Source organism: Zonotrichia albicollis, chromosome 9, assembly GCF_047830755.1.
Source record: "Zonotrichia albicollis isolate bZonAlb1 chromosome 9, bZonAlb1.hap1, whole genome shotgun sequence".
Lineage (NCBI taxonomy): Eukaryota > Metazoa > Chordata > Aves > Passeriformes > Passerellidae > Zonotrichia > Zonotrichia albicollis.
This window is the reverse complement of record NC_133827.1, coordinates 27,752,819-27,765,408: the sequence shown is the minus strand read 5'-3', so window position 1 is coordinate 27,765,408 and position 12,590 is coordinate 27,752,819. Positions and strand designations below refer to the sequence as shown.

Here is a 12,590-nt window from a genome sequence, read left to right as displayed (position 1 = left end):
GTCAGCCCTGTTCTGTCTCCACTGACCTTCCTGGCACCCTTGGATAACACTGGTGGATTACCTGGCAAATTTACATTCTTTTAATAGTACACCTCTTCTTAATTTGCATCCTTTTAACTAAAAGCAGCAAGTAGGCAGCAAACACGATAGAAATAATTGTGTTACACCTAAAGGCACAACAATGCTGAGATAACATGGAATACAGGAAGCATTTGAAGTTAGTAATATTCAGTTACCACAGCCAGAATGGCCTAGAAGCCATTTGGGGACACAGCTTTGCCTTAAAGCAACTCTTAGGGAAGTTTTGCTTCTCTCTTATTTAAAGTATATGAAATGTTTTCTGTCTTTCCCATAGGGTGAAGTTCATGAAGCACTAATTGTCCTCCAGAAGGGAGTTGAGTTGTGCTTCCCTGAAAATAAAGCACCCTGCAGTAGCAAAAATCAGCTCATCCATGGTCGGGCAATGCTGCTGGTGGGCAGATTTATGGAAGAAACTGCTAACTTTGAAAGCAATGCAGTCATGAAAAAGTATAAGGTAATCTAGAATACTGCTGTTAACAAGGCAGGAGCTTTGAATGATAATGTATTCCTTAAGTAAGCTGCTGTTCTGCTCCTCAGTGTCAACCAAGTGTAACATAGATGGGATTTTTAAACAGTGCATCCATTGTAGGAGGGAAGCAATTCTTCTTGTTAAGATTTACCTGTCTTAACCAGGTTAAATGTAACACATGAGTACAGGGAAGACTACAGTTCATATAATTTTTTTAAATAAACAAGTTACAGAAGTATGGCTTTTTTCTCACGCTTGCACAGATTAGAATTCCTCACTAAAATGGACTACTCCAAACTCTCAGAGTTGACTTGGTGATCCATTGCACTACTCTTCAGTGTTATTTCTCTCTCTGGTAGTGACTTGTAAGTGTGATTTAAATGTGCTTCCAGTCTCTGAAGAACTAGGAAAAGGGACAACTGGTATGATCTTCTTAAACAACATAGCACTGCATGCTTCATCTTGTGATGCCTGTGAAACACTTGGTGGCATTGATTATTATTGCCTTCTAAAACAGTAGGAGCTGCAGATGTTTATGCTTCCTTAAAAGCAGCATGTCTCCTCTCCAAGTTTTGGTATTTGATACTGCTAAGAGTTACTGCTCTCTTACTAGATAACATACTTTGGTAAAAGTCATTTAGAGAAAAATGTAAATATATCAACTCAAATGAAGGTTTAAATAATATAAACAAATGAAATTTCAGTGGATTCCATGAAAACACTAACACTCAGTACTCTCTGCTAAGTATAGGCACAGGAAAGAAGCCAGTGTTATTAGATAAGGGATGTCCCTCTCACCAATGACTTCTTTTCTAATACATGTCACACAATTTTTTGTTTTTCTTTCAAACATCATGATTTAGAAGGAAAAGAGAAATGTGAAAAATAGGGAATCATAGATTCATTAAGGTCAGGAAGATGAGAGGGTCCTACTGTTAACATCATAGTGTTTCACTTTTCAAAAAGCTCTGAGAAACCCAGTACTGAGTTATTAGGATCAGGAACCTGATTTTAAAGAAACTATGATCTTTCCTAGTTCAGGAATCTCTTATCATGAATTGTCTGCCTCCAAAACCTAAATGCATTTTGAAAATGGACTTCTGGTTTGTAGAGGCACTTATCTTGAGGCAAAATTAGAATTTTGGAGTTACAGTGTTAACAATTACTAACTATTTTGCACATACTCTGCACAACATAACTAATACAAGATTGTTTCTTGAAAAGATTTATTTTTATTTATTATTTTTAAGTTAGCATCCTCTCAGAAGTAATTGTCTCATTTTGATGTTGCAGGATGTTACAGTTTTCTTACCAGAATGGGAAGATGGACATTTTTATCTTGCAAAATACTATGATAAATTGATGCCGATGGTAACTGACAACAAGATGGAAAAACAAGGAGATCTGATTAGATACATAGTTCATCACTTTGGGAGGTTAGAGGGGAACTTGGCTTGCTTTCTGTAAAAGGATGACAATTATACTGGGGAAAAAACCATTTCTGTAGGAATATATTGTCTTTCACCAATTCAGACTGACTCCAATTTTTCTGCACTATAGTAAAACAAAGAACTACATCCTTCCTTTTTGTTTTCATACATAATTAATTTTACTTCTCATTAACCAATTGTGTCTTTTGTCAGACAGGTAATTATTTAATCTGTGGTTTTGAGTAATAAAAACAAACCCTTTGTATATTTTTTGGTTGTTGCAAATGCATTAAAATGCTGACATAAATTTCTAAAGTTAAAATGGAATATTAAACAAATGAGAATGTAAAATTTGTATTACTTCTAATATATATCATTCTTTGATTTAAACATTTAATCACAGGTCTCTACAGTATGGAAACCAATTCATTTATCAGTCAATGCCAAGAATGCTGTCTTTATGGCTGGACTTTGGAGCAAAAGCATATGAATGTGATAAAGGTAGAACATTTTTTCCCAGTACATAGTTCCCATGTCATTCTTTTGAATAGATTATTGAAAGCACCGTGAAGTAGATTTACAGATTTTTGTTTAGATTTATTGCGTGAGGTTATATGGAAACAAGAAAGTACTACTATTCTTGTAAAATACAGGATGTTAATATGCAGGAGAGTATTAATTATTTTAATTAAATATTCCAGAATTTTTCTCAAGTATATAGTGAGACAGCATTGTTCCTTGGGTAACTGAAGGCATTAGATAACAGGGAAAATCCTTGCATGCCCCTGGTCACCACTTTTAAGCTGCCTCATGAGTGGTTAGTAATAGTTTTGTATGCACTTGCTACAGTAAAGTGTTAGGCCTTGGAGGTTTTTTTCCAATTTGTTTTGGTTCCAGTCTTTGAAGGAATTTTACTGAAATTTTCCACCTCATTTTACTGTAACAAAGGGGCAAAAAAAATCTTTTAGGCAGCAGCATGAAGGCATGAGAAACTAACACCACAGATGCACTTTGGGTGGGAGATTCTGGTACAAATGAAAATTGCAAATACTGCCTGCAGGTGTGGAGTGAAGCAGACAGGTGTGCTCCTTGATCTTGTCCTCATTCTACACACTTAGGTCCACTGTTGGCTGCAGGCACATCAAATCCTGCACTCTGAGGTGCTGGTGTGAAACTCAAGCAGGCTCCTCAGGGACAGGGGTGGAGATAGGAGCAGATGTGCTAATTTCATCCCATGGAAAGACTTTTCTTCATTTCCTCTCCACCAAAGAACATTGGAATCCTTTTCTCAGGCAAATACATGGAGTGGTTTTCGCCTGTTCTATGCACTGTATCGTTTTAGAGAAGTCATTTTAGGAGTGTGAGGAGACTTAATTTCCTGGTATTCTGCTTAGTTAAATAGCGAATGTATTCAGTCACTGTATGCTGTGTTAAAAAGAATTTTACAGTTGGAACTTTTTAGTTGCCTTCCATTTTTTTTGGCTTATGAAATTGCCAACAAAATATTACTCTGTAGCCTTGATTTAAATGACTTTGCATTTCCAGTGGGGAGAACCAGGAATATGGTCTTTTCATTTTTCAGCAGGTCGTTCAGAACGTGTTCAAATGAAAAATGATCTGGCTAAAATAAACAAGGTGATTACAGAGCACACAAATCACCTGGCACCTTACCAGTTCCTGACAGCCTTCTCTCAGCTCATCTCCCGGATCTGCCATTCTCATGATGAAGTCTTTGCAGTTCTGATGGTGATTGTTGCTAAGGTGTTCTTAGCCTATCCACAGCAAGCAATGTGGATGATGACTGCTGTGTCCAAGGTACCTTGATATGTATAGCTACACCTTTATTGAGTTCACAAAACTGTTTTTCTCAGAAATGTAAATATAACCCATTTTACTCTGAGCTGATAAGAAGGATTTGAGAGGCTCATTTGTTATGATACAGTGTTGTAGAAGAGGATATATCAGTGCCATCGCTGCAAATTATTTTATTGCAGTCTTAATTCAGATATTACAGTTTAAATGTTCCAAATTGGAATGCTAATATGCATCCAAACTTGTATGGTGAATTAGGAAAGGAAATTTGAATAACAAATAGCTGATGAATTGTGTAGTTATGGGCAACAGATTTTGTTGCATTTACAAATTGTGTTACAGTACTTTCAGTCCTATAATCAAAGAATCAACTTAGTAGATAGCTGTAATTACAAGTAATTACTTAGCAGTAAGGTCATTCCAAAGCAGACTGGGAAGTGGGCTGCATACTGTTTCTTGAGGATGGTGAAATAACATTCAGGATACACTGACATATTCTTGAATATTGGCCTTTATGTTGTATGACTCCCAAGAATGGTTTCAGAAGTAACCCCCACACACCCAACAGTACCACTTCAGCTTTTCAATTGAAACTTGTGAATTTCAGTCCTTTTCCAGACATTAAATATGATAAGCAATAAGGAAAGAATATTAATTACTGGGGGTGGGGAATTCTTCAAATCTTTGTTTAATAAATTTTAACTTTCCTTTTTTTCAGTCTTCTTACCCTATGCGAGTCAATAGATGTAAGGAAATTCTAAACAAAGCTATTCACATGAAGGACTCTTTAGCAAAATTTGTTGGAGATGCCACACGCCTTACAGACAAGCTGCTGGAACTCTGCAACAAACCGGTACCCACAGAAACAAACAAATGGCTGCATGTTGGGGGATCAGTCAAGAATGTCATGCAAAAGCTGCTTCTGATTGCTTTCATTAGCCAATTCATATTAATATAATTTATTACATGGATAATAATACATCAATAATAATCATTATTAATTCATAATGTTACTGCAGTTTAGCAGAAGCTGTACTAAATTGTAAAATATTTAAAATAGCTCTAAATCAAACACACTGTAAAATCTTTTCAGTACATAATGGCTTGTTTAACAGTGTATGGACTTCACATTGTTTTGTACTTCATCATATCATTCATGCCCATTAATTGACAGAGTTTTACTGTAAAAATAGGTTGGTTGTACTTTTATGAACAAATCAACTTGATAATGAAGGTAGAATTAAATGAATTCTTTCATTATTCTGTATTTATATTCAAAGTGAAAAATAAGTCTGTCATATCAGCCAGATATATTTACTTCTTGATTGTTTAATTTGAAATGTAGCTTGCTGTTCTTATTACAATCAGCATTTATTATTCTAGTCCATTTATTAGTTAATATGAAAGGGCAGTATTATTTTAAGTGTTTGTTAACTTTAAAGGTTATTTCTAACTTTGGTCATCTTTTTTTTCCAAGGTTGATGGAAACAACTCAACATTAAGCATGAGTATTCATTTCAAAACACTGAAAAGATTAGTAGAAGACCACACCTTCAGTGAAATTCTCATTCCCTTGCAATCTGTAATGATACCAACTCTTCCCTCAATTCCTGGTACCCATGCTAACCATGACCCTTTCCCAGGCTGCTGGGCCTACATTGCAGGCTTTGATGATGCGGTAAGGCTCCAGTTGTCACCTGCTTTTTCACTTCACGTTCAACAAACACAGCTGCAAATACATCTCTGTTCTCTAGAAATGGGAGGAGGAGGTAGGAAATTCCATAATTACTTCTGTGGAAGCTGAGTGGCTTCTGTCACAGCAGCCTGAGGGAGCTGTGGCCCCTTGGCATCAGATAAAGATTTGGTCTGAGGTTAATGTGCTGCAGCACCGTGGAAGTGCTAACACAGTTGGTTGCAGTGGTTTATTACAATTACACACTTTATTTTGGACAATCTGATACAGATGTTACTTAAGAAGTTCTTTTTTCTTTAGGTGGAAATTCTTGCCTCGCTTCAAAAGCCAAAAAAGATCACCTTGAAAGGTTCAGACGGGAAATCTTACATTATGATGTGCAAGCCAAAAGATGATCTGAGAAAAGACTGTCGGCTAATGGAATTCAACTCCCTTATTAATAAGGTTAGCTGAATGAGACAATCAGGTGCATTGTCCTTATTGGCCAGGACAGAACACTGAGCTAACAAAAAATCCAATTTAGCTTTAGCAAAAAAACAGTAGCAATTGATACTGTATGACTTCTAACAGGCTTGTGAAAACAATAACAAATTACAATATACAGGACAGGTTATTTACAATAAATAAGTATCTGCAGACTTTCTGCTGTCAAGCTTAGCATTTCTTGTTTAGTAATTTCTAATATATTTTATAAAACACAGGTAAATTAATTTTTTCATACTGAAGTGTCGCCATACCTCTTATTTTAGTTCTGTTTTGCTTTTCAGCAATATGCTTAAGGTTAAGGTACCATGTCCTCTGTGCAGTTAAAGCAAATGACAGCATCTCTGAAACACTAAAAGATTTATTTCAAATATTGCTTTTAAGGGATTTAAGCCATGTACAAGTTATACAATTTGACTATTTTATTGCAAAATCCTCTTTTTTAAAATTTACTTTGGTGAACAGATGCATATTTTGCTTTCATTTGACCTGCTGGAGACTGTGAAGCTTAGATTTGTAAATTCTAGATTGTGTGATTAGAAAGTAGTTATAGATAGAATGTAAATGCTATAGATCCATTTTGATCCTATCTGTGTTCAGTGTTAATCTCATTTTCCTTTTGTGAATAGTGCTTAAGAAAAGATGCAGAGTCCCGTAGGCGAGAGCTCCACATCCGCACCTACGCAGTGATTCCATTAAATGATGAATGTGGCATAATTGAGTGGGTGAATAACACTGCTGGGCTAAGAAATATCCTGATAAAACTTTATAAGGAAAAAGGTAAAGAAATATATTAGAATATAGTAAAAGCTTTTAGATATTTTTAATGGGCTTGTATCTTTTTAAGGAAGTGAAGCAAATGGCAGGAGTCAGGCTAAATTCTAGGAAGATGCAGTCACATGTATTTTTATCTATCAGCAATGTATTATTATTCATATGTGTGGTAGACTTTTGCTCTTAAATGGAAGAGAGCTGGAGCTTGGAATGAACAAGTTCCTTACAAGTACTGATACCACAGGCATCTTAATACTTTCCTACATACAGTGATGTAAATTGTTTCAGCAGCATGGGGATGTGCAGCACTGAATAATAAAAAATACTGTGAACTTTTTCTCTAGATTTGATTTGCTATTTTTCATTTTTGTTAGATTTATGTGAGATAATTAAAATAACATACAATTGAATCAAGGTTAGGAATACAGCAGCTTTACAGAGAAAATATCAGATTTCTTTTGAATTTCTTGTTAACAAAGCAGCTTTCTGATCAGTGCAATAGAAGTTTGAGGAAAAACTTCCCTGTACCCCACAACCAACATGGTTTACAGATTATTTTTCCTTTACCATATTGTAATAGTACATGTAAGGTTTTGTATTTGGGGATTCTTCTGCCTAACTGAGGAATTGTGTTGCAGGTATCTATATGACTGGGAAAGAACTGCGGCAGCACATGCTTCCCAAGTCAGCACCTTTGGCTGAAAAGTTGAAAATGTTCAAAGAGGTCCTTCTGCCTCGTCACCCTCCTGTCTTTCATGAATGGTTTCTTAGAACATTTCCTGACCCTACTTCATGGTGAGTGGCTGGGTTGGGTCAGCTCAAGAGCATTCAGTTTGTCTATTTCCCTAAGAGTTAATGGCAGCCCAGGATGAGGCAGCAGAGGTGAACAGTGCCTCAGAGCTGCCTGCTGTGTCTCCCAGGTACAACAGCAGGTCAGCCTACTGCCGCTCCGTTGCCGTCATGTCCATGGTGGGCTACGTGCTGGGGCTGGGGGACCGCCACGGCGAGAACATCTTGTTTGACTCCTTCACTGGCGAGTGTGTGCACGTGGATTTCAACTGCCTTTTCAACAAGGTGAGAAATGCCACTTGCTGAATGTGCTCTGTGTACTATATGCATATAAGTTATAAATTTCTGCTGTCTTGAGGTTTTTTTCAAGTTTTTACTTTAACATATCCATTGTGTTCTTTGTCTGACTTTGTCTTTTATTTATATCCCAAAAAGGCCTGGGGTACCTAAAGAGGATGTGATAGTTCTGTGTGCTGCATTCAATGAAAATTACCTTTTTGATTTAGCCAGTATCTGATGACCTGATGTGGATACAGCCCAAATTTTAGACTGTTCATATTTTGTGACTCTCCTCTCTCCACTATCACCCTCCAAACAAAACTGTAATTGCTACATTCAGAATTCTGCTGCCGTGGGGAATTTTTTGTTCTCTCTCACACAAATTCAGCACAAAAATTGCAACAGTTTTGTAAAATAAACAGCAGAAATTGTGGCCAGATTGGGATTTGGAGATTTGGTGTTCCAGTTGAAAGATGTTTTTGGTGTGGGACATGTGGCCTTTTTAATTCTGATACATGAGATAGAAATATTGTTAGGTTATTTCTTCTGGTTTCTTTTTAGTAAGTCTAAATTGTCCTATATAACAATTTTTAAAAATGTTTTTAAGCTAACTTGCATATTATAAAAGAAAAGTTAGCATTTTGCAATGAGAGCATAAATCTATATTTAAGAACAAAATTTTATACCCTATATTAGTGTGTTAAAACAGAGGATAAGAGGTTATTTGGATGTTACCTTTGAATCACTGTCATTTACCCTTATCTGAGTAGGACTGTGATCAAACATCTCTTGCTAGCTAGAAAACTGCCACTGACAAACAGGAGGAAAAAAGCTAAAGCCAGAGCAAATGTTACTCTTTAAAAATGCTTAAACCACTTAGGGCATCCCTTTTTTCCCCAATGTAAAGGGAGAAACGTTTGAAGTTCCGGAGATCGTTCCTTTCCGCCTCACGCACAACATGGTGAACGGCATGGGCCCCATGGGCACGGAGGGGCTGTTCCGCAGGGCCTGCGAGGTCACCCTGAGGCTGATGCGAGACCAGAGGGAGCCTCTGATGAGGTATGGCCGCTGCTTTTGTGCAAACTCCCCAGCCTGGCTGTAGTGTAAATGTGTGCAACAGTAACTGCTGGGCAATGTGCCAGTTCCAGCGTGGGCCTGTCCTGCAGCTCACTCTCACCATGGCATGGAGCTCAATGTAAAGCAGTAGAAATATTCAGCACTAACTACTGACAGTGTTTGTGTTTTGAAAATTATAAATGCATTTTATGTATCATATCCTTTTCTAATTTTTTTATTTATTTAGTGTCTTAAAGACTTTTCTCCATGATCCTCTTGTGGAATGGAGTAAACCTGTTAAAGGGAATACAAAAGCCCAGGTGAATGAAACTGGAGAAGTTGTCAATGAAAAGGTGAGTTTAAAACAAACACAACCTAAAGTATTCAAACATCAAATATCCATTATTGTTACAAATTACATATTTCCTAATTGAAACTTCATCTTTTTTTTTCTTCCATTTAAAAATTTCTCTGCTTGTTCTTTGTTGTCTCTCTGTTCATAATTTTTATCTATAAAGAGATTGCTTTAAACTGATAAAAAATGTAATTTATCTACTAAAGAACCAAACAAAAAAGACTGTAATTCTCTTGTTGGTATTACTAAGTCAAGGACAACATCAGCAGAAGCAATGGATCTTGTTACCCCTCATTGCAGAGTCCTCCAGATTTACAGTGATGGTAACATCTGGAGTCCTTTCCATGTGTATTTTTATGCTTTTCCTGAGTGGACGTTTATTATTGAATAAATATGTGCCTTGGTACATATAAATAATTATGTGATCAAAATAAGGATTTCATACTGTTTCTTTATTAGCTGCTGCTGAAGACTGTATTATTGATTCAAAGTATAGCTTAATTTTTATTATCTTCCCTCTGTGCAAAATTTCTGATTTATCCCTTTCTGTTTTTTTAAGGACTATTTAATGAAAATAAATGTGTAATAGCAGGCAATACTTAGGGAGCACTGACAAACACAACAGCTAAGATAAGGAAAAACTACATCATTGAAACTGTATGACAACAAAGAACTTACCTGGTCTATTTTAGCACAGAAAATCTCCTGGTCTTCAAACAGTTACTAACCAGACTGTGTCTGCATTCTTTTACAAGATTTTTTTTTTACAAGACCACCCACATGATTGTATATGTTAACTGCTTTTTCTGGAGGAGTGCCAATGTTATGCTTGAGCTTTAAAAGCAAATGTGTGAGTGTAATTGGTATGAACTAGCAACTCCAGTGGGCCTTGGAACAGCTCATTTTGAGATGCTCAAATTTTAACCTAAATTTTCCGGACTTAAATTTTATCCAGAATTCCAGGAACAAGGCTAAGAAAATGTTGCATTTATTTGACATTAATTGTATGCAATAAAGCTTTCTGACAATTCCCAAATATATTTATATAGCTCTTTCAGTCTCCTTTGGTTACTTTAAACTGTAAAAATGTAAGGCAAAAGTTATAGCTTGACCAATAATATATCCATTCTAGAGAATTGTTCTTAAAAGTGAGTAGCCTTTGTTTTTATTGTAGCTGGTATAGGCATCTGGATTCTGTATTAAATTATAATATGATTTCAAACACATCCTAAGAAATACTGTTTTTATTTTGAGAAGTGGAAGTTCATGAATAGTACCAATTTTTTTTTTCTTCCTTCCAGGCCAAAACCCATGTCCTTGATATAGAGCAACGGCTGCAAGGTGTCATTAAGACTAGGAACAGAATCAAAGGATTACCTTTATCTATTGAAGGGCATGTTCACTACCTCATTCAAGAAGCAAGTGATGACAACCTGCTCTGCCAGATGTACATGGGCTGGGCTCCATATATGTGATATTTGTTCCCTTTGGAATGGTACCATCCACAAGTGCTGGAGCTATAATATTGTTGGGAAGGAATCAGCCAGTGGTACCCGGTTACTTCTGTTGATTTTTGGCTGCAAGCAGAAGAACAGGTTTATGGTCTTCCAAAATCTGTGTAAAATGTACAGTGTCCTTGCAAGGATGCTGTGAATGCAAGATGTGTAAGGTGCAAGGACTTACCTTTTGAACACACACAGAAGGCAGTATGTAAGAACTGCTTAAAAATTAGACTATGCAAGGCTCTGACTATATGAAAGATTTTCATGATGTTGACAGATGCACTATAAAGTACTGTATATTTTTGTAAACACGTTTCTCATTTGGTTTAGATTAGAAAATAATGAAGTTTAATACTGATACGATGTAAAGCGGTTATTTCAACTTTTGTACTCATAAACAGAAGGGCTTTCTAAAAATTATTAGTATTTCTTTCTAGCAGTAGAAAGAAATACCAATAATTCAACTTTCTTCCATGTTGCCTGGCTATCTCTAGGAAAGCTAGGGATCTTAAATCTTAGCATGAGTAAACTGGTAAAGTGTTTCCATGTTCTGAACCTGTTTCCTTAGCCCTTGAGTGCTAAAAACCCTCCTGAAGGACAAGGCACAAAGCTGGGAGATGGAGGGACCCTGGCAGTGTGGCTGTGAGGCCAGGCCAGCAGGCAGGGGTTGGAGCTGTGACTGTAACATCCCTGGAGGCTCCTGAGAGCCTTGCTCTGCCCCTCTTCCTCCCCTGGAACAAGCACAGCTCTAGGGGTGTTTTTCAGATTCCATTTCAAAAAATGTGTTTTAGCACAGGGGGTAGACTAAAATATGGTTGAAAGGCAAATGCTATCTTACATAAGTGCTTGCTTTCTAGGCATCCAAATTGTAGGGAAATGAGGGGCGGGGGGAAATAGGAAAAATTATACCCTTTTAACCTACAGTAGGCTATCATTAGAATTTTTGTACAGTGGTTTTGTTTCTACTATTCTGAGAGACAAAGAGTGCTGTTTGGTTTTGAACAGAGGCTCACACGGTTGTGTGACGCTCGAGAGTTTCTTCTGTTCAGCTGAAATCCAGAGGTTTGGGAAAGTAAAATATTAGGTTTGCAACCGCTTCTAGGGCGTTTTTTTCTCTATCTAATGGGTAATCTAGAAGTGTTGTCACTGTCCCATAAACGTGAGAGTTTTCCTAGTAAAATACTTGGAACATACAGTGATCTTTTCCGGTGTTGTGTTTGCGTGCTGACGTTGTTTTTCCCAGTTTTTATCAGTTTATGGGAGTGCAGAGAGCCGCCCGGGCAGCTGTTGCAGCGGGCGTTGCCACCGCGCGGGGAGCAGAGCTGCTGCCCGGGGCGGGGGGACGGGGCCCGGGCTGCGGCAGGGCACGGGGGTCCCGCGTGTTCACCGCGCTCCAGGCGTGCCGCCAGTGGCGGTGAGGCAGCCGAGGGGTGGGAGCCCGCCCGGGCCCGCCCCGCTCCCGCCCCGCTCCCGCCCCGCTCCCGCCCCGCCGCGGCCGGGCCCGCCCCGCTCCGGCGCCGCTCTGTGCCCGCTCGCTGTCGGTGGTGCGGGCGCTCGGCCGCTGTCAGCGCGGCGCGCCGGAAGGAGGGCGGAGCGCGGCCCGCGGTGTTTGGTTCCGGCGGGGCTGTGAGGGCGGCGGGGAGCTGTGGCCATGGGGGTCCCCAAGTTCTACCGGTGGATCTCGGAGCGGTACCCCTGCCTCAGCCAGGTGCTGAAGGAGCATCAGGTGAGCTGGGGGCGGAGCGGCGCTGCCTGACACCGGCCGGCCCCGGGGGGTCCTGACCGGCCCCTCGGCGAGATGAGGGAGGGGGACGAGCGGCCGGGCCTCGGCCCCGGCCGGCCCTGCGGGACCGAGTCCCGGCTCAGG

The 12,590-nt window shown here is 38.8% G+C and overlaps 2 protein-coding genes across 4 annotated transcripts in view; both read left to right on the top strand.

Annotated features, from left to right (window-relative positions):
* The window catches only part of ATR (ATR checkpoint kinase), a 39,754-nt gene extending 27,815 nt beyond the window's left edge, over nucleotides 1-11,939 (top strand). For 2 of the 3 annotated variants that reach the window (XM_014268803.3, XM_014268804.3), the window contains 13 exons: nucleotides 356-535; nucleotides 1,844-1,986; nucleotides 2,384-2,481; nucleotides 3,563-3,795; nucleotides 4,511-4,645; nucleotides 5,270-5,470; nucleotides 5,786-5,929; nucleotides 6,598-6,748; nucleotides 7,381-7,537; nucleotides 7,663-7,816; nucleotides 8,718-8,869; nucleotides 9,114-9,219; nucleotides 10,523-11,939. In XM_014268803.3, the coding sequence (XP_014124278.2) occupies nucleotides 356-535; nucleotides 1,844-1,986; nucleotides 2,384-2,481; nucleotides 3,563-3,795; nucleotides 4,511-4,645; nucleotides 5,270-5,470; nucleotides 5,786-5,929; nucleotides 6,598-6,748; nucleotides 7,381-7,537; nucleotides 7,663-7,816; nucleotides 8,718-8,869; nucleotides 9,114-9,219; nucleotides 10,523-10,696 (2,028 nt within the window). In that variant the 3' untranslated portion in view covers nucleotides 10,697-11,939. The remainder of the gene's footprint in view (nucleotides 1-355; nucleotides 536-1,843; nucleotides 1,987-2,383; nucleotides 2,482-3,562; nucleotides 3,796-4,510; nucleotides 4,646-5,269; nucleotides 5,471-5,785; nucleotides 5,930-6,597; nucleotides 6,749-7,380; nucleotides 7,538-7,662; nucleotides 7,817-8,717; nucleotides 8,870-9,113; nucleotides 9,220-10,522) is intronic. The other variant, XM_026794990.2, reaches the window with a different exon arrangement.
* A 308-nt stretch (nucleotides 11,940-12,247) lies between these two features.
* Nucleotides 12,248-12,590, top strand: part of XRN1 (5'-3' exoribonuclease 1) — a 32,721-nt gene continuing 32,378 nt past the window's right edge. The window contains exon 1 of the mRNA XM_074547122.1: nucleotides 12,248-12,449. Coding sequence (XP_074403223.1) covers nucleotides 12,375-12,449 — 75 coding nt within the window. The 5' untranslated portion in view covers nucleotides 12,248-12,374. The remainder of the gene's footprint in view (nucleotides 12,450-12,590) is intronic.